This window comes from Coregonus clupeaformis, chromosome 22 (genome assembly GCF_020615455.1).
Source record: "Coregonus clupeaformis isolate EN_2021a chromosome 22, ASM2061545v1, whole genome shotgun sequence".
Classification (NCBI taxonomy): domain Eukaryota; kingdom Metazoa; phylum Chordata; class Actinopteri; order Salmoniformes; family Salmonidae; genus Coregonus; species Coregonus clupeaformis.
The window spans coordinates 32,327-56,543 of record NC_059213.1 but is presented as its reverse complement, the minus strand read 5'-3'; the positions used below and the strand labels follow the sequence as shown (position 1 = coordinate 56,543).

General features: G+C 42.5%; 2 protein-coding genes across 4 annotated transcripts; one reads left to right on the top strand and one right to left on the bottom strand.

Moving 5' to 3' along the window:
* Positions 1-147: 147 nt before the first annotated feature.
* Positions 148-8,148, bottom strand: elmod2 (ELMO/CED-12 domain containing 2). Its single transcript, XM_041843239.2, has 9 exons — positions 7,925-8,148; positions 5,776-5,923; positions 5,511-5,539; positions 4,629-4,726; positions 4,414-4,543; positions 4,119-4,252; positions 3,742-3,810; positions 3,321-3,454; positions 148-1,181 (listed from the first exon to the last, which is right to left on the bottom strand). Exons 2-9 carry the CDS (start codon positions 5,918-5,920, stop codon positions 1,027-1,029), a joined length of 894 nt encoding a protein of 297 aa, XP_041699173.1. The 5' UTR covers positions 5,921-5,923; positions 7,925-8,148; the 3' UTR covers positions 148-1,026.
* On the top strand, positions 5,883-22,634 carry gprin3b (GPRIN family member 3b). 3 transcript variants are annotated; one of them, XM_041843236.2, is made up of 3 exons: positions 5,883-5,965; positions 12,863-13,322; positions 19,489-22,634. In XM_041843236.2, exon 3 carries the CDS (start codon positions 19,585-19,587, stop codon positions 22,327-22,329), a length of 2,745 nt encoding a protein of 914 aa, XP_041699170.2. In that variant the 5' UTR covers positions 5,883-5,965; positions 12,863-13,322; positions 19,489-19,584; the 3' UTR covers positions 22,330-22,634. The 3 variants fall into 3 exon arrangements, with proteins under 3 accessions (XP_041699170.2, XP_041699171.2, XP_041699172.2); XM_041843237.2 differs by lacking the exon at positions 5,883-5,965 and adding an exon at positions 11,977-12,101; XM_041843238.2 differs by lacking the exon at positions 5,883-5,965 and having other exon boundaries at positions 11,977-12,933.
* Positions 22,635-24,217: the final 1,583 nt, after the last annotated feature.

The window sequence follows — 24,217 nt, the reverse complement described above, 5'->3', positions numbered from 1 at the left end:
AATTAGTATTTAGATATTAGTAATTTGCAATATATTGAACTTTATAAATATACTTATTTTGTTTGTCTGTGTTCATTGTATTGTTCATTACACGCTCCATTTAATCTCAATCTCGGCCCGACAATTGACAGTCATCACACACTAATCTGAAAACATCACATCAGAAGTTTAATTTATTAACACTGGGCATGTGTCGGTCGTTACAAAGATCCATACTGGGTCTACAAAATGTAAAAATCATCCTCAAAAAGCAGGGCACGCGGCCTATAAATAACAGACAAAACACCATAAAAGTCAGCTTTTAGTGCACACGATATCGTACGGATGTGTGGAATAGGCGGCAGCGTAATACCCAGTGATCTCAGCGCCACCTCTTGAAATGTATTGACGACAATGATGGGATCAATTCAAACGCATTAAAACATGCACAGAGCTTTCAGTGTCTGAGTATGTAGTACAACTATTGAGCATTAGGTAAACACAAATTATTCCTTATTTTTAAGTTTATTACGATATAAATTCCCTCTCTGCACATAAATATTTGATTCCTGAGCAAGGACAAATATGAGAATGAGTAGGCAACGTTATTATAAATACATGCGAGTTCAAACCTAGTTACCAGCTAGTTAATATTATTCACCAATCTCCATTTCCTCAAACTATTGTGTAATTCCTTTCCCAGTCCACTGAAAAGTGCACAGCCAATCAACTACATAGCACTAGTACCCTAATATTGTATTTCCCCCTTTTTAAATATTTTAAGCATTGGAATGGTCATTATTTGAGGCAGAGGGTTGAATTCCAGTCTCCTGGTCTTACTTATTTCTAAAGCTATTAACTTTATTTGCTTCAAGAAAGTCACTAATTTATACCAAAAGAAAAAGGTGTGTAGATTGGGTCTAAACTAAGATCGAAGAGATAGCAAGCTCAAAATGTCCCTTATAGATTTGGAGGTACGTTGTAGTGTATTGAGGTGCTGGTGGTCCCAATTAGGTCCAAGCGAGTCCAGTTCAGTCGGTTGGTCGGTCAGGTGCTTCTTGGACTGTCTGTCAGGGCGACGGCAGGGTCCAGTAGTTGAATCTTGATATTGTCGTGGAACTTTTCCCTGTAGTGGTTGAACTCCATGATGCTCTCAGGCTCCTCCTCCACCCAGAACTTATCAAACTTGTACACCAGGTAACCTGAAGCAGGGAGGGCAAAGACAGAGTTAGGGGTTTATAGACAGCATAACAACAATATATATTGCCTTCAGAAAGTATTCACACCCCTTGACTTTTTCCACATTTTGTTGTGTTACAGTCTGAATTTTAAATGGTTTAAATAGAGATTTTGTGTCACTGGCCCACACACACTACCCCATAATGTCAAAGTGGAATTATGTCTTTTTACATTTTAACAAATTAATTAGAAATAAAAAGCTGAAATTTCTTGAGTCAATAAGTATTCAACCCCTTTAGGTAAGCCTAAATAAGTTCAGGAGTAAAAATGTGCTGAACAAGTAATATAATAAATTGCATGGACTCACTGCGTGCAATAATAGTGTTTAACATGATTTTTGAATGACTACCTCATCTTTGTACCCTACACATATAATTATCTGTAAGGTCCCCCAGTCGAGCAGTGAATTCCAAACACAGATTCAACCACAAAGACCAGGGAGGTTTTCCAATGCCTCGCAAAGAAGGGAACCTATTGGTCGAAGCAGACATCGAATATCCTTGAGCATGGTGAAGTTATTAATTACACTTTGGATGGTGTATCAATACACCCAGTCACTACAAAGATACAGGCGTCCTTCCAAACTCAGTTGCCGGAGAGGAAGGAAACGGCTCAGGGATTTCACCATGAGGCCACTGGTGACTTTAAAACAGTTAGAGTTTAATGGCTGTGATAGGAGAAAAGTGCGGATGGATCAGCAACATTGTAGTTACTCCACAATACTAACCTAATTGGCAGAGTGTAAAGGAAGCCTGTACAGAATAAAAAAATTCCAAAACATGCATCCTGTTTGGAATAAGGCACTAAAGTAAAACTGCAAGAAATGTGGCAAAGAAATTAACTTTATGTCCTGAATACAAAGTGTTATATTTGGGGCAAATCCAACAACATCACTGAGTACCACTTCATATTTTCAAGCTTGGTGGTGGCTGCATCATGTTATGGGTATGCTTATAAATCGGCAAGGACTAGGGAGTTTTTTGGGATTAAAAATAAAAAAACGGAAAAGAGCACAGGCAAGCACAGGCAAGATCCTAGAGGAAAACCTGGTTCAATCTGCTTTCCACCAGAAACTGGGAGACAAATTCACCTTTCAGCAGGACAATAACCTAAAACACAAGGCCAAATATACACTGGAGTTGCTTACCAAGACTACATTGAATGTTCCTGAGTGGCCTAGTTACAGTTTTATCTTAAAATCGGCTTGAAAATCTATGGCAAGACTTGAAAATGGCTGTCTTGCACTGATCAACAACCTACTTGACAGAGCTTGACTTATTTTAAGAATAATGTGCAAATATTGTACATTCCAGGTGTGGAAAGCTCTAAAAGACTTACCCAGAAAAACTCACAGCTGTAAATCACTGCCAAAGGTGCTTCTAACATGTATTGACTCAGGGGTGTGAATACTTATGAAAATTAGCTATTTCTGATTTCATTTTCAATACATTTGCAAACATTTCTAAAAACATGTTTTCACTTTGTCATGATGGGGTAGTGTGTGTAGATGGGTGAGAGATTAAAAAAAAAAATCAATTTTGAACTCTGGTTAACACAAAATGTGTAATAAGTCAATGGGTATGAATACTTTCTGAAGGCACTGTAGATCCCAGGACTCCCTTAAAAACAGTGGCACGTGTTACTGAGTGGACTATCATGGCTGAATAAAGGGAATGAAATTAATGAATGAATAAATGAATACAACAGAACGATGACGTCACTATGCCGGGCGGTGTCAGAGGAAGGCCCTAAAAATGGTCAGAGACACCAGCCACCCAAGTCACAGTTTGTTCTCTCTGCTATTACACTGACTAGGTACCGGTACTCCTTGTATATAGCCTGTATATAGCCTCGTTATTTTATTGTTACTATTTTATTTTTATCAATTTGTTAATTTTCGTACCTTTTAACTGCATTGTTGGGAAATGGTTCGTAAGTAAGCATTTCACGGTAAAGTCTACACTTGTTGTATTCGGCGCATGTGACAAATACAATTTGATTTGAAACAAATAATGAGGAACGTCCTCCTCTGACATAATCAATGGTTAGGCCCCTACGCCACTGACAAACAAAAGAGTGGAGCACGATTAGCACCCACTTACAGTACAGCTGATGGAGGTGCTGCAGTTGGGGTCTCCCAGACACAGTGTTGTAGAAGTGGGGTTTGAGAGCACCACTCTTCAGTAAACTGTACGCCATCTCCGTCAGGTTGATACCCACTATGGCATATGAGTACCTGAAACATGACACATATGCTAATCCTTAAAAGGTTATAAATATGTTGAGTGTGCTTGTTTTTGCTCGTCTGGTGCCCATGTGTGCAGAGGTTTCACTTTAGGACCAATGGAATGGTCTCAAATGTGTAAACTCCACCCACCCAGTACCTTGGGCAAGCTAAAACTAATGCGACTACTGATAGATGAGTGAATATACTGAAATGTGCAACAGAACCATAGCTGACATATAAAGAACAGTTCAATAGGCCAGTCAACTCCTAAAATTAGGTAATGACGTATTCCTTACCCCAGTTTGGGATGGTTTGCGTGGGACAGCACCTGCCGAGCCTTTTCAGTGTAGTTCTCACTAAAGAACCTGTAATATACAGGATATAGAATGAAAACTATATTAATTAGTGGGTAAGAGCGTTGTGCCAGTAACCGAAAGGTCGCTGGTTCTAATCCCCGAGCCGACTAAGTGAAAAATCTGTCGATGTGCCCTTAAGCAAGGCACTTAACCCTAATTGCTTCTGTAAGTCACTCTGGATAAGAGCGTCTGCTAAATGACAAAAAAATTTAAAATTAAATTAAGAAATCTACCCTCCCCCAAAAAACACTTTTCAGAATACTGATGAACAAGGTTAGATTGTTAAGGACGACAGTCATTCAGACAACATTACTCACACAAGGTTGGTTAGGCCCAACATGCCCATTCCTCGGAAGTCAGTCTTGGGGTCATCGCCTTGGAAACCAATGTCGCCCCACTGTTTGGTAACTCTGGACTCCAGTTTGACCTCAGGCATCAACAGGTCCCATAACTGGAGAGTCAGACAAGTCCATTCCTGTTAATACTTTACACTTACCTTTAATAGAGATGGGTATTAAAAGTTTGAAACAGTCATGTTGAATCATCTCATCCAGAAACATTCCATTGCTCCATGCTGGTCATTGACATAAAAAAAAAGAACAGCTGCAGTACCTTCAAAAGCATTTCCTCGTGTTCTACTTTATCCGAGTCAAAAGTCTCCTTCCTCAACTCTTCCACGGACGTGAATAAGTTCCTGTATCCCGTTATTTGTAAGAGACACAGCTTCAGATTCATCTTAAACCTAGGACCAAAGAGACACACACACATTAGTCATAAATACATATAAAATATTCATAAAACAGTAAGTAAAGGCTAACAAGACTGACGTGGGATCCCTCTGTGTTTTGACATTCTTTTCCCTCATGATAAGATCCAGACACTTCTCCAAACTATCCTCCTCCACCTCCACAGCAGCTCTTAAGACCTGGAGAGACGGAAGAGAGAGAGGGAAGGAGAGAGGAAGGAGAGAGGAAGAGAGAGGGAGGGGAAAAGAAAGCAGGGACAGAGAGAGATGGTGTGATTAGTTATACAACACAATCTCATCCATGGTAACAGGTCAGAGTCTGTGTTAGTACTTCTCCTACAGACTATGCGGTCATAACATGGACGATGAGCATTGAGGTCAGATGATGGAACCACCAACTATGCATTACCTACTGCCTTAACTTCGTATGGGGGAAATTCCACAGAAACAGAGTGATTCTGACACTCAGATTTTTCCCTTTAAAAATGTATGCCCAACAAAAACCAATGATTTCAAAGTTCAGCAAATCATACAACTCCCTGCACAAGGACGACTTCCAACAGTCCAAATGCAAAGTTTGGTAACGGAATGACAGCACCAACAGCACAAACCGTCCTTTTATTACCAAACTTTGCATCTGCACTGTTCTTCAACTAAATGTGTTTTTGTAACAAGTTGAATGGTTTGTCTAACTTTGCAATCATTGGTTTTTGTTTGGCATTCATTTTAAAGGGAAAAACTGGGAGTCTCCACATCACTCTTACCATGGAACCGCCCATGGACTGTTGATAAGAATGTGCTTAGCATGACAAGATTAACAACCATCTGGGTACTGATCAATTGATTTCTTAAGTGGGTTAAATGTAACAGTTAATTGTGGCTGTCTGTATGATAAGCAGGTATGCATTATGCATGGTTGACTAGTTAAGTAAAAATCAAGTGAAGAATGATTTCCAATGCTTACCTTACATTTGGAGTTCTTGAGCGAGTATTCTGAGTCAAGAAAGATCAAATGACAGGTTAAAAATAGTTCAAAATGATCATGAATAGCACAACTGACAACTTGTTTTCATAAAGGACGTGTTCATTAGGTACCGAATGGAAGAAAAACAGGGAGGACTATCTGGACTTGTCCAATAAGAAACGCTAATTGTTGTTTTTCCGTAACAAAACATTTAAAAACATGTTCTAATGAAAACCATTCAGCTCTAGAATGTAACCTCACTCACCTGCTTTCATTGTCCTTGGTGCCCCAGGCTTGTAGCCGGCACATATCCTTTGCAGCTCGCATTTCCCTGTCACCTGTCTGATGAACCACTTCAGCCAGTATCTAAGGAAGGATGTGTAGAAGTATCCCCAGATGCTGCCGAACATGGTCTACAACACAAACATGTCCGCAAGAGTTCCACATACAATAAGGTTAGTAAATAATACCATAATCATAGGAATAATCCAAGATATATACTGGTAGGACAGCAGTGGCGAGCCATGCCTCTTCTTGGAGGCATTGATAAATGAGTACCGAAAAATGGTCCCTGTGAACTCCAGAAACGCCTATGCATTGATCCTTAAGTTGAACGGCGTGCAATAGAATGAATTGCAGAAAATAAATCCAGGGATAGTAAAGTCTCTGTAGTAGGAGTTGTGGACTGTAGCTATTAATGCCTTCAAGCTATCAGTCTTTAAAGTACTGCAGGATCTCCCCAAACAATCATTGGCTACTCTGTACAAAACCCCATATTCAGTGGGAATAGTTGATATGTAGCTAATATCTCAATGTCATGTAATCAGATAGGCCTAGGTGGTCATGTCAGGTCAAGTCAATCACTGGAAAGTTACTATAGCAGAAACTTTCCACGGTGTCCCCCTCCCAGAGTGCAAAGAACCTTGGCGTGACCCTGGACAACACCCTGTCGTTCTCCGCAAAAAAATCAAAGCAGTGACTCGTTCCTGCAGGTTCATGCTCTACATAACATCTGTAGAGTACGACCTTACCTCACACAGGAAGTGGTGCAAGTCCTAATACAGGCACTTGTCTAGTCCTGGGTTAAAAAGCAACTTTGAGATTCTCCACATTGAGCATACTTTAGTCCAGGGCTACGCTTAAACTTTGTCTGGGAAATTGGCCTTTCGTGTTTTTGATTCAACATTTTAGCTTCAGGCCAGGCTAGGAGACCAGTAGCTAAGTAAACCTAACTCTGTCCATCCACAGAGAGAGAGAAATAGACACATACATACCACAGGAGGTTGGTGTTACCTTAACTGGGGAGGACAGGCTCGTGGTAATGGTTGGAGTGGAATAGAGGGAATGGTATCAAATACAACAAACACATGGTTTCCATGTGTTTGATGCCATCCCATTCGCACCGTTCTAGCCATTATGGTGAGCCGTCCTCCCCTCAGCAGCCTCCACTGATACACACACACACTGAGTTAAGTTTACTTAGCTAGGAGACCACGTGTGATTAATTTAACCAATTAGTTAGTGATTGGTACAGCCCAGAAATCAGGTGCAGGCTGTGGCACTGTTTTTTTTTATATTTCACCTTTATTTAACCAGGTAAGCCAGTTGAGAACAGGTTCTCATTTACAACTGCGACCTGGCCAAGATAAAGCAAAGCAGTGCAATAAAAACAACACAGAGTTACATATGGGGTAAAAAACAAAGTCAAAAATACAACAGAAAATATATATACAGTGTGTGCAAATGTAGCAAGTTATGGAGGTAAGGCAATAAATAGGCTATAGTGCAAAATAATTACAATAGTATTAACACTGATAGATGTAGGACAAGGGTTGTCAGTGACTAGAGGTGAAATGAGAGAACACAAAGGCTCTATTGTAATTTGAGCTTCTACTTTCGCAGGTGTCTTTACACAAATGGCGTTTGCTTGGTAAATAACTGCTTTTGTTAGCCGACTGACAGCTTGTCTTTTGTTTAGCAGCTAGCTAGCCTAGTAACGTTAGCTGCTAACTGGTTAGTTTTTAGCCGCGCATGCGCTGATGCTGTCCGTCTAGAACAGCTAGCTAGACAGCTCATAGTAGCTCGTCTCATTTCAGCCACTGTGCCTCCACCATAAAGCTTCAGCACAATAGCTTCAGGCTTCTAGTTATTGGGCTACTAAAAATGTAATTTCATTGACCAATACACAAATTAGCTAGCTAGCCTAGCTATAACAAACTGACTGTCCTGGAACAGCATTCAACGGATGGCTTGTTAGCAAATCAATTATTGAAATATTTGCGGTTAAAGATATTTAGATAATCAACCACAGATAAAGAAATTCAACATGTTAAACATACAAACAGTAAGTTATACTTGCCTTTGACGCGTTAGCTAGCTTAGCTACACAAGCACAACAGGTTGTCAATATTTACCTCGAGCAATCAAGTGGATTATGTCAGCAATTGCTCCTTGATTTGAGTGAAGATGGCAAGGAGTAGACCTAGTGGATAGTTATTTACTTTAGCAAGGACGAAAAGTCATCAGATTAAACTGCAAGAAATGTGTCCACTGAGGTAGGGATGTTGACAAGTCTTTTGGCTAACCTCTTTTTCGATTAATAGAATCTCGACGCACAAGTGTACCGCTTAACCTTTGGCGCCACCTGTTGGGCTGGGGTATGGTGAGCTGATGCAATCCTGGGGTGTATTCAATACGCAGATTCTGTTGCAACAGAACAGAAACCGTGTACCCCAAACGCTCTTCAACGTTATAAAAGCTGTTAGGTTCTTAAACGTAAGTTGTAGTTCCTTTTAATTGTATGGTTTCCACATGTTGCCATTCCAATCTGAATAGTCTGGGTTTGGCACAAGCTGCACATCTATAAATGATCGATTCTTCCATGCTCTATAGTGGAGTGACGTTTGCGGGGTTCCTTCCAACTACTTCCAGACACTTTAAAAAAAAAAAGAGAGACACGACTGAACTACAACTTCCATTTAAGAACAAAACGGAACTCAACAGCATTTGGAGTAAACTTTTTTTACCTGCTAATTAATTGCACTCACCTGGTGTACCAGGCCTAAATCAGTCCCCGATTAGAGGGGAACAATGAAAAAAAATAAGTGAACTGGCTTCGAGGTCCAGAGTTGAATTTGAGGGCACTAGCCTATTACAACAGCTGCATTTCCTATACTTTCCACACAAAGGTGCGGATGTTGCATAAGATGTATGGTGAAAATACTTCCCTAAAGCCACCATGGTCACTGGTCATGGGGATTAAGTTTATCAGCTAGACAAATTCCTTGAATTAGTAGTGTGTTCATATTTGAATATGGAATCAGCCATGTCAATCACCCATTTTTAACCACAAATGTTTTGGCAAGAAAAACATTGCATGTATGGATCCTTTACCTATGATATAGATGTATCTATCTAGGTGTCTTTAACTATATCTATATGACATCTATACGTATCTATATGTGTCAATATATTCCGATGGCACATTTGACCATTTACATTTTAGTCATTTAGCAGACGCTCTTATCCAGAGCGACTTACAGGAGCAATTAGGGTTAAGTGCCTTGCTCAAGGGCACATCGACAGATATTTCACCTAGTCGGCTCGGGGATAAGAACCAGCGACCTTTCGGTTACTGGCACAACGCACTTAACCACTAAGCTACCTACTCATTCCAGGGTTTTTCTTTATTTTTACTATTTTTTACATTGTAGAATAATAGTGAAGACATCAAAACTATGAAATAACACATATGTAATCTTGTAGTAACCAAAAAAGTGTTAAACAAATCAAAATATGTTTTAGATTCTTCAAAGTAGTCCCCCTTTGCCTTGACAGCTTTGCACACTCTTGGCATTCTCTCAACCAGCTTCATGAGGTAGTCACCTGGAATACATTTCAATTAACAGGTGTGCCTTGTTAAAAGTTAATTTGTGGAATTTCTTTCCTTAATGCATTTGAGCCAATCAGTTGTGTTGTGACAAGGTAGGGGTGGTATACAGAAGATATCCCTATTTTGTAAAAGACCAAGTCCATATTATGGCAAGAACAGCTCAAATAAGCAAAGAGAAACTTTGAACGTTTCTTCAAGTGCAGTCGCAAAAACCAACAAGCGCTATGATGAAACTGGCTCTCATGAGGACCGCCACAGGAAAGGAAGACCCAGAGTTACCTCTGCTGCAGAGGATAAGTTCATTAGAGTTACCAGCCTCAGAAATTGCAGCCCAAATAAATGCTTCACAGAGTTCAAGTAACAGACACTGTTCAGAGGAGACTGCGTGAATCAGGCCTTGATGGTTGAATTGCTGCAAAGAAACCACTACTAAAGGACACCAATAAGAAGAAGAGACTTGCTTGGGCCAAGAAACACAAGCAATGGACATTAGACCGGTGGAAATCTGTCCTTTGGTCTGATGAGTCCAAATTTGAGATTTTTGGTTCCAACCGCCGTGTCTTTGTGAGATGCAGAGTAGGTGAACGGATGATCTCCGCATGTGTGGTTCCCACCGTGAAGCATGGAGGAGGTGTGATGGTATGGGGGTGCTTTGCTGGTGACACTGTCTGTGATTTATTTAGAATTCAAGGCACACTTAACCAGCATGGCTACCACAGCATTCTGCAGCGATACGCCATCCCATCTGGTTTGCGCTTAGTGGGACTATCCTTTGTTTTTCAACAGGACAATGACCCAACACACCTTCAGGCTGTGTAAGGGCTATTTGACCAAGAAGGAGAGTGATGGAGTGCTGCATCAGATGACCTGGCCTCCACAATCACCTGACCTCAACCCAATTGAGATGGTTTGGGATGAGTTGGACCGCAGAGTGAAGGAAAAGCAGCCAACAAGTGCTCAGCATATGTGGGAACTCCTTCAAGACTGTTGGAAAAGCATTCCAGGTGAAGCTGGTTGAGAGAATGCTAAGAGTGTGCAAAGCTGACATCAAGGCAAAGTGTGGCTACATTGAAGAATCTAAAATCTAAAATACATTTTGATTTGTTTAACACTTTTTTGGTTACTACATGATTCCATATGTGTTATTTCATAGTTTTGATGTCTTCACTATTATTCTACAATGTAGAAAATAGTAAAATTAAAGAAAAACCCTTGAATGAGTAGTTGTGTACAAACTTTTGACTGGTACTGTATATGGTGTGGTGTGTTGAAATCGTAATTAAAAGGTCCAATGTAGCCGTTTTGATCTCAATATCAAATCATTTCTGGGTAACAATTATGTACCTTACTGTGATTGTTTTCAATTAAAATTGTAAAAAAAATTAAATAATGGTTTTGGTAGGACAGTCTGGGAGGGGTTTGCGTGGGGAGGGGAAAACTGAAAACTAGCTGTTATTGGCAGAGAGGTTTGGAACTCTCTTTCTTATTGGTCTATTAACTCATTGACGGATCACCACCTCAAGCTGAACCTCGGCAAGACGGAGCTGCTCTTCCTCCCGGGGAAGAACTGCCTGTTCCATGATCTCGCCATCACGGTTGACAACTCCGTTGTGTCCTCCTCCCAGAGTGCAAAGAGCCTTGGCGTGACCCTGGACAACACCCTGTTGTTCTCCGCTAACATCAAGGCGGTGACCCGATCCTGTAGGTGCATGCTCTACAACATTCGTAGAGTACGACCCTGCCTTACACAGGACGCGGCACAGGTCCTAATCCAGGCACTTGTCATCTCCCGTCTGGATTACTGCAACTCGCTGTTGGCTGGGCTCCCTGCCTGTGCCATTAAACCCCTACAACTCATCCAGAACGCCGCAGCCCATCTGGTGTTCAACTTTCCCAAGTTCTCTCACGTCACCCCACTCCTCCGCACACTCCACTGGCTTCCAGTTGAAGCTCGCATCTGCTACAAGACCATGGTGCTTGCCTATGGAGCTGTGAGGGGAACGGCACCTCTGTACCTTCAGGCTCTGATCAGTCCCTACACCCAAACGAGGGCATTGCGTTCATCCACCTCTGGCCTGCTGGCCCCCCTACCTCTGCGGAAGCACAGTTCCTGCTCAGCCCAGTCAAAACTGTTCGCTTCTCTGGCACCCCAATGGTGGAACAAGCTCCCTCACGACGCCAGGACAGCGTAGTCACTCACCACCTTACGGAGACACTTGAAACCCCACCTCTTTAAGGAATACCTGGGATAGGATAAAGTAATCCTTCTACCCCCCCTTACCCCACCCCCCTAAAATAAAATAAAATAAAAATTGTAAAGTGGTTGTCCCACTGGCTATCATAAGGTGAATGCACCAATTTGTAAGTCGCTCTGGATAAGAGCGTCTGCTAAATGACGAAAATGTAAATGTAAATTTACCACATGGTGATGTCACCACAGAAGGCCAAAACTCCATCCCACCAAAACAGGCTGAAATTTCAGGCGGCCTTTCAAACAGCTTTTACATTATCATCATTTTCACAATTTCACAGTATTATTTTTGTGGAAATATATATACATATTAAACACAGGAAAGTTACTTTTTTGACTGCACTGGGCCTTTAAGGTTTGTATCACAGGCCTCAGTGGCTGCTGTCTCATCTAATCATCTTCCCTGAGCTTCTTAGGGGCAGAGGTCAACCCTACACAATTAGGAAAGGTGAGCTTATTCTGTGTGTGTGTGTGTGTGTGTGTGTTTGTTTCTGTGTGTGCATGTGTTCAGAACGAATACATTGAAATACAGTAAGATTACTTTTACCAACCATGTCTTTATTTTATAATCCCTTCAGATGACTGGTTAAAATGCTACACTCGCTATGTGCCTCACTGGGAGTATCAAATTGTGGCTATTCCCCTATTTAGTTTATTGACAGAAATGAATACTACAATACTATACCAGTAATTCCTAGCATGGTTTCCAAAATGTGTCACAATACAATAATAACACAGTGTTGATGCTACCTGGTATTCTTGGGATGCCCCTACCCTAACACCTTAACCATTTTACATTTCAACTTCAATGGGGTGATATCAGGGTTGGACTTTTCCCCTTCAGTGCAAATGCATGCATTGTCACATCCATATCCAGTGATGGAAATGGAGAGTCACTGCCTCAACACAACACTACAGAGTGCTGCAGTGACACTGTCTGTACCCTATAGATTGTTGTTACCATTCACCAAGCAATGCAGTATGTAGTCTACAAGGATTCGAGATATAGTGACCAATGCACCAAAAGCTTATCATAATTTCGTACTTTTTTAATGTGGAAAATGGATGATACCAGAGCATGAAATAACTAGCCTGTCATATGTAATTAAATGTTGCTTTCTCTATGTTTGATGTCTGATGTCTCTACAACTCTGTCTCCTCCTCTCTTTCATACCATGCTTGTTTCCATTCTTTTATTTTATTTTACAGTCATTGAGCATCCCGAAAACAATGCAGTGTGGACATCCCCTGGGACAGCACGATCTCGCAGAAAGAGAGAGGTGACACCACGATTTGCTAGCTCCAATGACAATGTAGGCTATTGCTCCGTGAAGCGTAAAGCAAGTTTGATATGATAACTGTTCGTACAGGAGGAGGACCCAACCGAACAAGCATGAGTCATAGCGCACAGCCACATCTTCGCTAGACCCTCGGAGAAAATCGATATTACACGCTTGAACCAATTATCATTTAGGCTACCTCCTCTGATCAGACCTATATTCCGACCCGCTCCGATCGAAGGCGCGGCTTTATGTCACCCAGACCTGCTTGAAATTATTTCATTGATATTCAGCCGGGTGCCTCAGCCGCACGGTGGAAACAAACAGTGGCTAAATAGCGCAGTAATCAAACCCGAATATGATATGATACGGAGACTACACCGCACCAGGTAAGCTGTTTCCTCTTTGTCTGAATAAAGTGTCATTAAAATAATAAGTGTACAAATAATGAATTCGTCCGCAAGGTCAAATATGACTGTAAAGCCGCAGGGGTGTCCTGAAATTCCTATGTGTTATTAGGAGTGGGGTTGGGCAGTGCATCGTCAATTGACATGGTTATGATGTTTCTCTCACCTGACAGTATCTTTTCATTGCATTCATCCATACATCCCTTTGTTTTGTCATGGCTATGATATTGTTGTCTTTTCTAAATCAATTCACTTGTAGGCTACATCATGAGATAATTGTCTGGGGTTGAAACTGTAATTGCAGTGGGGATATTTTTCTCGGGAGAGGAGACCCTTATATGACGAATGCATAGCCACGTTCACAGCAATATACGGATTGGGTAGCCTATAGGCCGACTAAATGTGTAGTAGAATTGATACGTGAAATAGATGAGAAAGGAGGATATTCTTTACATTAGCCTATGTGATGCTTCTAACTGAATGTATGTCATATACGGTAAAGTTGATGTATGTCTAAGCTACATTATCTCCATCTCCAAGTCCATGCATTCTAGTCACTGGTCACTGACTAGTCTATGAAATTGTATTTTCAATAAATGGCGTCTCCAGTGAGACCCACAGATGAAGCCTACAAATTACTATTTCAGAATGAGATATGATATGACCATTAAATTGTCATAGTCCATTCCCCCAACTCACCTATTGTATCGTGATTGATTGTAATCTATATGTAATATGTCAGTCAGCTCAAGAGGGGGGAAACCTCAGTAGTCCTAGATATATGTTATCCTACTGTACTGTACACATCTGTAAGCTTCTTGAAAATGGCTTTTGAAAATATTGAATGTATTTATTTTGCAAATGTAGAATGTGCAATTATTTGGTGTTAAAGGTCCAATGCATTTTTTTCTTCAATATCAAATCATTTCTGGGAAACAATTAAGTACCTTACTGTGATTGTTTTCAATTAAAATTGTCAAAAATAAACAAAAATAGCTTCTTAGCAAAGAGCAATTTCTCAAGCAAGAATTTTGTTAGGATTGTCTGGGAGTGGTTTGAGTTGGGAGGGGGAAATTAAAAACTAGCAATTATTGGCAGAGAGGTTTGGAACTCTCTTTCTTATTGGTCTATTAACTAATTTACCCATGGTGATGTCACCAGGCAGGCGGAAATTTCAGGTGGTGTTTTCTAACATCTCTTACACTAAAAGGGCATTATAATCATTTTCAAAATTTCACAGTATTATTCCAACCTCATAGTGTGGAAATATATAAAAAACACAGGAAAATAACTTTTTATTTTACTGCATTGGGCTTTTAAAACAGTATTTCAGATGTTTTATCAGTAATATCAGTATTAGCCTCATTTATTACCAATGAATGATTCTGTCAGGTGTTCACACAATCTATGTCCTGTTTGGACCACCATTTTTATTGATTAGCAATAATATACACTATATATATATATATATATATATCAAAAGTATGTGGACACCCCTTCAAATTAATGGATTTGGCTATTTCAGCCACACCCGTTGCTGACAGGTGTGTATAATCGAGCATACAGCCATGCAATCTCCATAAACAAGCATTGGCAGTAGAATGGCCTTACTGAAGAGCTCAGTGACTTTCAACGTGGCACTGTCATAGGATGCCACATTTCCAACAAGTCAGTTCATCAAATTTCTGCCCTGCTAGAGCTGCCCCGGTCAACTGTAAGTGCAGTTATTGTGAAGTGGAAATGTCTAGGAGCAACATCGGCTCAGCCGCGAAGTGATAGGCCACACAAGCTCACAGAACGGGACCACCGAGTGCTGAAGTGCATAAAAATAGTCTGTCCTCGGTTGCAACACTCACTACCGAGTTCCAAACTGCCTCTGGAAGCAACGTCAGCGCAATAATTGTTAGTCGGGAGCTTCATGAAATGGGTTTCCATGGCCGAGCAGCCGCACACAAGCCTAAGATCACCATGTGCAATGCCAAGCGTTGGCTGGAGTGGTGTAAAGCTCACCGCCATTGGACTCTGGAGCAGTGGAAATGCGTTCTCTGCAGTGATGAATCACGCTTCACCATCTGGCAGTCTGACTGCAGATTTCGGTTTGGCAGATGCCAGGAGAACGGTACATGCCCCAATGCATAGTGCCAACTGTACATTTTGGTGGAGAAGGAATAATGGTGTGGGGCTTTTTCATGGTCCGGGCTAGTTCCAGTGAAGGAAAATCGTAGTGCTGCAGCATACAATGACATTGACATTCTAGACGATTCTGTGCTTCCAACTTTGTGGCAACAGTTTGGGGAAGGCCCTTTCCTGTTTCAGCTTGACAATACCCCCGTGCACAAAGTGAGGTCCATACAGAAATGGTTTGTCGAGATTGGTGTGGAAGAACTTGACTGGCCTGCACAGAGCCCTGACCTCAACCCCATCGAACATCTTTGGGATGAATTGGAACACCGACTGCAAGCCAGGCCTAATCGCCCAACATCAGTGCCCGACCTCACTAATGCTCTTGTGGCAGAATGGAAGCAAGACCCTGCAGCAATGTTCCAACATCTAGTGGAAAGCCTTCCCAGAAGAGTGGAGGCTGTTATAGCAGCAAAGGGGGGACCAACTCCATATTAATGCCCATTATTTTGGAATGAGATGTTCGACGAGCAGGTGTCCACATACCTTTGGTCATGTAGTGTACCTCACTGGATCTTATTTACCACCTTGTTGATTGATCTGCTTGGTTTATTCCACTGAATTCCCATCGAAATAAGAAACAAGACAAATCTAATAACAAAGTCGTATTTATATGCTCCCGTGTCTCAAATGAATAGTTTGAGACTCGCTCATCTTCGATATTAGCATGGGGTGATGGAACTCCTGATGGGAGACCCCACAGCTACTCTACATGAGGCAGAGGACACACTGACCCCTTCCTGTAGGATACAGTCGCCTCCTGCTTCAAGTAACCAAGGCCAATATTCATTAAGAGTAAGCGTGAGAGTAAAAATGCTGATTTAGGATCCGTTTAGTAATTTAGATCATAATGAAGAAGATTACATGGACAGATGGGACCTGATCCTAGATCAGCACTCCTACTCTGAGGGGCTTTATGAATCAATATGGGCCCTGAATAAAGAAGTGACTAGTCTATCCCTCTACCTCTCCCCTCAAAATGCACTCTGACACAGAGAAACTTAAACCCACAGTTTTGTTATATGGAATATTGATCCTAAACTGATCCTAGATCAGCATTTTAACTCTCACGCTTACTTTTTATGAATACGGGCCTATTTATTGTTTTGTGCAGAAAATATAAGGTCACAGGTTCTGGCAATTTGGATACGCCCAAAAGAAGACTAACCTTTCCTTGGCTGAGAAAACACTTAATGATGATGATGATGATTTATAGTGAGGCCTAAAAACAACACCCCAGGACACAGAATTCCAGAACAACAGATGCTTGAAGTCATCATCTAATTTTGATTGAGATAAACTACATAGTCTTGATGGATAACATCATTTTATAGGATGTGAACGTTATCAGTGACAGTTAAAGGAGTCCCACACAGTCTGTCTGTGTGAGTGCTGAGTCGCTCTGGTTCCTTTTCTTCATTTCGGCACTGTACGAGCCTGGTTCAATTATTACAGGAGAGTTGATTCCTGAAAGCGCGGTCGGCCATTGAAGAACGACTGCACAGGGAACCAGCATATCACTTCACACCTCCAAGGGGTTGGATATGATTTCGTCTGACAGCCAGAGCCACTTGTCAAGGCAGCCAGAGAGTGGTGCCATAGTAATAGGTCACTTTCTTATAGTGCAAATATACTGTACACGTTTGCCAACTGTGTGGCATGGAAAATCCAATCTGACAAATCACATCTCAAGCATTCAGGACTATACAAGCCATCCTGTTTTCCTTCTGTACTAAAAATACCATGGCCATTTAGTTAGTACCTTTCATAAATCTGATTTCTTTTTGAGTGGGCCGCTGCTCACTCACTCTTTCTATTTCTCTCTGTCTGGAGTCTGCAGCTGCAGGCTTAGACGCTGCTTGAGATGTATTTTCGGATGGTGTGTGCGTTTGGCCTACATACAAGCCAATACACTCTGATGTATTTGAGCCTACAATTCCAAATGGAATATTTAGTAGCCTGGCTAGGACATTCAGTAACTAAAGTGTCTGATTTAGAAGGATAAGGATAACCCGTCGAGAAGACATTTACGTTGTTATTAATGAGGATTGCTTTTTAAATGCCATAACCTGGAGAATGATGACGAGGAAAATAAGATCACAGAGTCGAAAATGAACAAACTCTTTGACTCTATGATGAATGAAGAATATTGGAAAAATCCAATGGGCTAATTGAAGGGCATTTGAAATATCCCCAAAATGGTTTAATGTCTTATCTATGTCCACAATAAACAGCTCTGTTGCTGTAGCTTCAGGGGAGATGTTGCAACAGAAGAGAGAAACAAACACACGGAGGTCTGTGTTTGAGGCTAGCAGATGGCTCATTTCAGAACTTTTTAAAAGGACTTATGTCATACAGATGTAGGATCTTATTTTGATCGCTCTTTATTTTAGTTTTAAAAAGGATTCTAAAGTTTGCAATTTCCACTTTGAAAATTCAGGCTTGATTTGCCCTAATGAAAAATGTATCAACCCCTACAAAAAGTTCCATTAATTATAGTCCACAAAATAATTCACATTTCCTATTACTGCTGGATTATTTTCCTGCTGTAGGAAACTGGCTCAAATTAAGTGTCTGATAGCTCTTTATTTAAGCCTTGTTTTACCAGGTATGTTGACTGAAAACATATTCTCATTTACAGCAACGACCTGGGGAATAGTTACAGGGGAGAGGAAGGGGGATGAATGAGCCAATTGGAAGCTGGGGATGATTAGGTTGCCATGATGGTATGACGGGCCAGATTGGGAATTTAGCCAGGACACCGGGGTTAATACCCCTACTCTTACAATAAGTGCCGTGGGATCTTTAGTGACCACAGAGAGTCAGGACACCCATTAAACGTCCCATCCGAAAGACAGCACCCTACACAGGGCAATGTCCCCAATCACTGCCCTGGGGCATTGGGTTATATACATTTTTTAAATGGTAAAATCAAACGTGTAACTAAGGCTACACTATTGCTTTCACTTGTTGTGATTGCAAAGTCAATGCCTCTGTCCCAACTTAAGGATAATTCAATAAATTATTTTTTAATTCACTCAAGCTGGTTGAAGTGTGTAGTAAGTGTTTGAGATTACTGTCGTCTTTCATATTCCATTAGTTTTTGAGCAAAAATTGTGGCATAGTTAATCTTAGTTTTGGCATTGATCTATCTTCTCTGATCCAAAGGGACTTGGAGTGCTCATGGTCCATCATTTCAAATCAGTTTGCAGTCATCAGAGACACATAAAAATGAAATGTACTTACTGGAATGAAAACAGGAAAGGCCAACGATCTCTGAGCAGCAAAACAGTTTAGGTCAGTTTTGAAGCAGCATTGCCTTTGGCTTATTGTTAGTAATTTGGAGTTATTGCTATTATCTATTGCTTTGTTTACAGATTCAGTTTATTCATTCAGTTCTGATGCGGTAGTTGGCGCACAGTCTTTATTGTGATGGATACTAAAAAAATTATGTATGCACTCACTAACTGTAAGTCGCTCTGGATAAGAGCATCTGCTAAATGACTCAAATGTAAAATGTAAATGTAATACTGGGAGTCAGGAATAAGCGAAGGTGTGTCAACTCCCATCGTTTCAGTGTATTGCCTCATTGGTCACTTCTCGATCTGATGTCTGGTCTCGAGGATGAAAGTCTAGTTAATAAAAATATCCATAAATGTTTTTTGGAGTGATCTACACTGCGGTATAACAGTTCCTCATTGCTCATCATGTTGGTTTTCTAATTTCAAGTTAAAATGTCTTTCTGTTTATAAAACAATTCTAATAAAGTCTCACGTCTTTTTGGGTATTCGATATCACCTTTGAGGTCATGATGTAAAATGCAAGAGTGAGAAAGACATTACCAAGATCATCATCCTCTACTAATATAAGACTTATAGTATAATATTATTATCTACATGGAATGATCTAATGTATTGTTCATACTTCTTCTTTGAAACTAAAACTATTCTATTTTCCTACTTTATAGGGAATTACACACATAGACAGGGATAGGATTGTGGACACCTGGTTCAACTTTGGATCCCTACAGTAGAAGTGACTAAGAGGACTGTCTCAATACAGAATGGGAACTAACCCAAAAAGGACAGTGACAGTCCAAATGGTCCCTCAGCTGGCTGGAGTGGACACTCTGGGAAACCAGGAGTCTAACGCCAACTGGGCTAAGGAACCTAACCTCAACCTCACCCAGGGTTGCCCTGCCCCTACACCTACCCCTACAGAACACACACAGGATAACCTGTGTCTGATATCCACCAACACAACCTCCAGGATCCAATCAACAGGCAATGGACAACCGGTCAGCGGAGGGATGGGGTCCAACACCAACACACCTTTCTCGACCAATGGCGACGGAGGGAAATCGCCATCGGAGCATGTGATTGGAGTAGAGCAGCAGATGGTTCTGACATGTCGAGGAGGTGTGAGTGTAACCGAGGCGACGGCAGAGGGCCATAGGGACGACAACGCCAATTTGACAGCGTTAACCCCCACAGCCACCGACGAGGAGAAGGAGAAGCATTTCTGTAAGGCCGGCCTGTCGTCCGCCGTTACATCATCAAAGGTTGACGCGCAGACAGATTACTGCAGAGCGAAAGAGCCCGGTGGTGCGGGGACGGGGGAGGGGTGTGCGGAGCCCCAGCCAGCACCAGAGCCCACAGCAGTACAGAGCGCTACAGCCGTCTCTGCAGTAGCTAATAAGGAGTCACTGGTAGTAGGGGACGACAAAAACACACCAAATCAACATCCCCCTCAGACCTGTGATCCAAAGCATACCTCGTCCTCTGAAGCGCTGACGTCTCTGACGACTCCCAAACAAGGTAAGGCAGAGGGCGCTGCAGTGACCACAAACAAGGTTGCTCCGCCTCCCTTCAAATCAAAAGAGGGTGATAATAGTACTACAACACAGAGTCCCTCACCTTTACCTAGCTCGGCCACCGCCACCGCCACCACCACCACCACCAACCCTACTCCATCAGAACGCCCTCTACAGGCCTCTAAAAGAAACACGCCCGAGACAAACTCTCAGAACCCTCCCTCCCAAACGGAATATAATAAAACGGCAGAGACATCGCAGCCGGAACAGACCAAGGAGACTGAAGTAGCTCCTGGCAATGCTGCCACCACCATCCCCATCACGCCTCCATCATCAGACAGCAAGGCAAACGTAGGGCTTAAGAATAAGACCTCAAGTCCGGCACCTCCCGAGAAGAAGGATTTAAAACCTACTCCAGTAGCAAACACACAGATCTCCTTAGATAAACACCTGCAGGCGGCATCGTCAGAGTCTCCATCACAGAAGGATCCTCCCTCGTCACCCAACGAGGCCCAACAGAACCAGCAGCCTGAGGCCCAACAGATCCAGAACCAGCAGCCTGAGGCCCAACGGAGCCAGAGCCAGCAGCCTGCCCACCATGCAGCACAGGTGGCAGACGAAGCCGTCCAGACTGCCTCGGCCTCGGAGGAGATGCAACAGAAAGCCCACTGCAAACTATACCGGGAGGCCTCCACCATGACCCGCACCCCCACCGCCACCCCCACCCATAGCAAGCAGGGCCAAGACGTGGAGGTCCAAGCGGTGGCTAACGTGTGCAGCCGGGCGGTCTCCACCAGCCCCAGCCTGTTTCCTCTGCCCCCGCCCTACAAGTCCACCAACAGAGGTGCTGCCCTGAGGGAGGAAGCAGCAGCTGAGAGCCTGTCTGTGGTCTACCAGGTGCCCTCACACCAGATTCACATGGGCAGCAATCTATCATGCCCCCCGCCGCCTAACTACACCGCAGGTCTCAGGTCCGGGTCAGAGCGATTGACCCTGGAGGCGGGGTCATGCTCCAGTCAGAGTGCCGGGGTGGTGCTTCATGCAGAGGAGGCGGTGGCGGCCCTCCATGCAGAGGTCGCCAGGCTGGGGGCCAAGCCTAAAGATCCGGCGGTTGGGGGGGCAGCAGCACTATGCAACATCCAGCAGAGAGGAGCGCTCCCGCCTCTGCAGCCCGTCTACCAGATCAACATCGAGCCATGCGGCAGCCAAAACGAGCCTGAAGCTAACGCGAATCATCACCAGCATCGAGGCGAGAAGGCAGCAGCAGACTCCCAATCCAAGCCCAATGCAGCAGAGAAACCAACAGTGTCTAATGAAGCGCAGGCCGTGCCAACGCAGGCTGCCAAGCCTCCCTCTGCTAAAGCTCCATCCTCAAAACTAGAATCACCCCCCTCGTCGCCAACTGCCGCAAGCAAGACCAAATCCTCTGACAATAAGGCTGCTCCTCCTCCTTCGCAGTCAGCTTCTTCCGTTACCAAGCCCAGCCAGGCCTCAACACCAACCTCCAAAAAAGCAGAGGACACTAAACCCAAGACGGCAGTGAAAGCGGCGAAGGAGAGCATCGTTAAGGGGGTCGGGGGAGTTAAGGCTTTGTTGGGCAAGAAGAAGCAGCTGGAGCCAGAGAGGAAAGAAGAAGATGAGGAAGGGAAACAGAAAGGAGAGAAGAGCGTGCATGATGTGCTGTGGGACGAGCAGGGGATGACCTGGGAGGTGTACGGAGCATCCGTTGACCCCGAGTCCCTGGGCTTTGCCATCCAGAGCCACCTGCAGTGTAAGATCAAAGAGCAAGAGAAGAAGGTCGTGACCCAGTCATCACTCAGGAAGTCCATCTCAGTGCCGCCGGTGGTGCCCGACTCGCCCGCCACCATCGCCGCGGACGACGCCAACAGCAGGAAAAACAAGAGGAGGCAGCAGAACGTTTTCAGGTCCATGATGAAAAATGTCAGACGGCCCAAGTGCTGCGCGCGCCCTCCCCCTACCGCCGTGCTGGAGTGAGAAGGAGAAGCAGCGGGCTGGATGTAGCCCACACCATCAGCTGACTCCCCTATAAAGCACGCTGGTTCACCCCTTGTTAAGGTTCCTCCGATGCCAAGCAAAGTGTGGATATTGGGATCTCTCCCTAACCCTACTGGTCGGATGTTGTGGTATACAATGTTACCTTATATAAGGTTGATGATTATCAAAGGAAGAGGGCAAAACAAAAAGCTAAATTATGTAGTTGTTATGAACATATTTTTAGATGAGAGAGAGAGAGAGAGAGAGAGAGAGAGAGAGAGAGAGAGAGAGAGAGAGAGAGAGAGAGAGAGAGAGAGAGAGAGAGAGAGAGAGAGAGAGAGAGAGAGAGAGAGAGAGAGAGAGAGAGAGAGAGAGAGAGAGAGAGAGAGAGAGAGAGAGAGAGAGAGAGATTCTAACAGTATTTAAAAATGAAAAATGGCAATAATAATGTCTTAGTGAAACGCATGTGTGTTAATACTTCTGGCAGTCATAACTCATTTTCCCACTATGAAGTCCTGGTGTATACTGTACATGGAACTGATCTTTGGGTGTACCTACATATATTACTGTCAGTATCATACCTTTTACAGATGTGCAACTAAATATCACAAATTCTCAGTGCAGTGGGTGCATTTTGGTATATATACAGTACGATTACGTTCCGGGTGTATTGAACAACCTCTATTTATAAGATTGATATATTATTCTTGTTTTTCTTCATTTTGTAGATTTTATTTTCAATGGGTAACTACTTATTTTGTCTTGATAAAGAAGAAGAAGAAAAACTCTGCTGTGCTCATTTCCGTATGTCTTATATACAATATAACACTGGACCTGTGTGCGTTTAGGTGCTCTAGCTATATTTAGTCTCTGTTCTCTTCGTTTTGGATTAAAAAACCTCAAGGTCGAAAACTGATCTACATCCGAGCAGTTTTTTCTGAATTCCTTGACAGGTGTTTCAAGAGAGCGGTAGCTGCATGCATCCCCACAGTGCGAGTTCCTCCGTTTCAATGTGATATCAGACATCGCTTGAGGATGGGTAAAGGGGCTGTTTGAAGCAATATTGCAGATGATAGCTGCTCTATGGGGACTGGAAACGATTGAGAGTGTGAATAATCAGAGGAGCTTTGAGGTCTCTATTTCAAGTTAATCTTCCAATTGGTCTGTGAACCATCCTCATGAAACACCCAGCTTGTCATGTCCTTTATGGAATCATAATACTCTTTTTTTTTTCTTCTTACCATTCTGTTCGTATTCTGTTCGTATATGAAATGTCCGCTTTTTGACTTGCTCTGATTCAAAACATGAATATTCTGATGTTGTATATGTTTAGTTGTACATACTATATCATCAGGAACAGTGTTTTGTTTCAGTAAGTGCATCACCTCTGAAAACTGCAGTAGAAGGCCGTTTGAAACCACAAGGGACGTTGTTCAGGATGTATCAGCAGACAATAGTAGAGAGGTGGAGATGTGTACTCGTTGTGGATTAGTTGTCGATGGGCTTTATACAACCTTTTCCCTAAAGAATGTCCTTGATAGAGTGGTGAAATTTATCCAAAGCACAAATTAGTGTATATATACAGTACTCCACATTATTCAAGCCCCTTTCCTCTCCCTATAATCTCTCATTCAAATTAGATTATATTAAAGTGCTTATCAAAGTTAGGACAAAAAAATAACTTCTAAATTAGATGGTTGAATATTTGCGGAGAAGAAATATAGTTGCTATCAAAGACTTAAAAACTGTTCCTTTTCAAAATTGTTTAAATGTAGAATCTTTCACTTGCTAGATTTTTTAAATTCTGTGTTTTACATCTTTGATTGGATTAGGCACAGTTAAAGTAAAAATCACAAAATCTGTAAATTACTGTGGGCTTCTTTTAGAG

Coding starts and splice junctions, on each gene's coding strand:
- elmod2 (XM_041843239.2), bottom strand. CDS start 5,920: ATGTTCGGCAGCATCTGGGGATACTTCTACACATCCTTCCTTAGATAC. Junction 4,544..4,628: donor AAAACACAGAGGGATCCCAC/GTCAGTCTTGTT, acceptor CTTTGGTCCTAG/GTTTAAGATGAATCTGAAGC. Junction 3,455..3,741: donor GCAAACCATCCCAAACTGGG/GTAAGGAATACG, acceptor GTCATGTTTCAG/GTACTCATATGCCATAGTGG.
- gprin3b (XM_041843236.2), top strand. CDS start 19,585: ATGGGAACTAACCCAAAAAGGACAGTGACAGTCCAAATGGTCCCTCAG.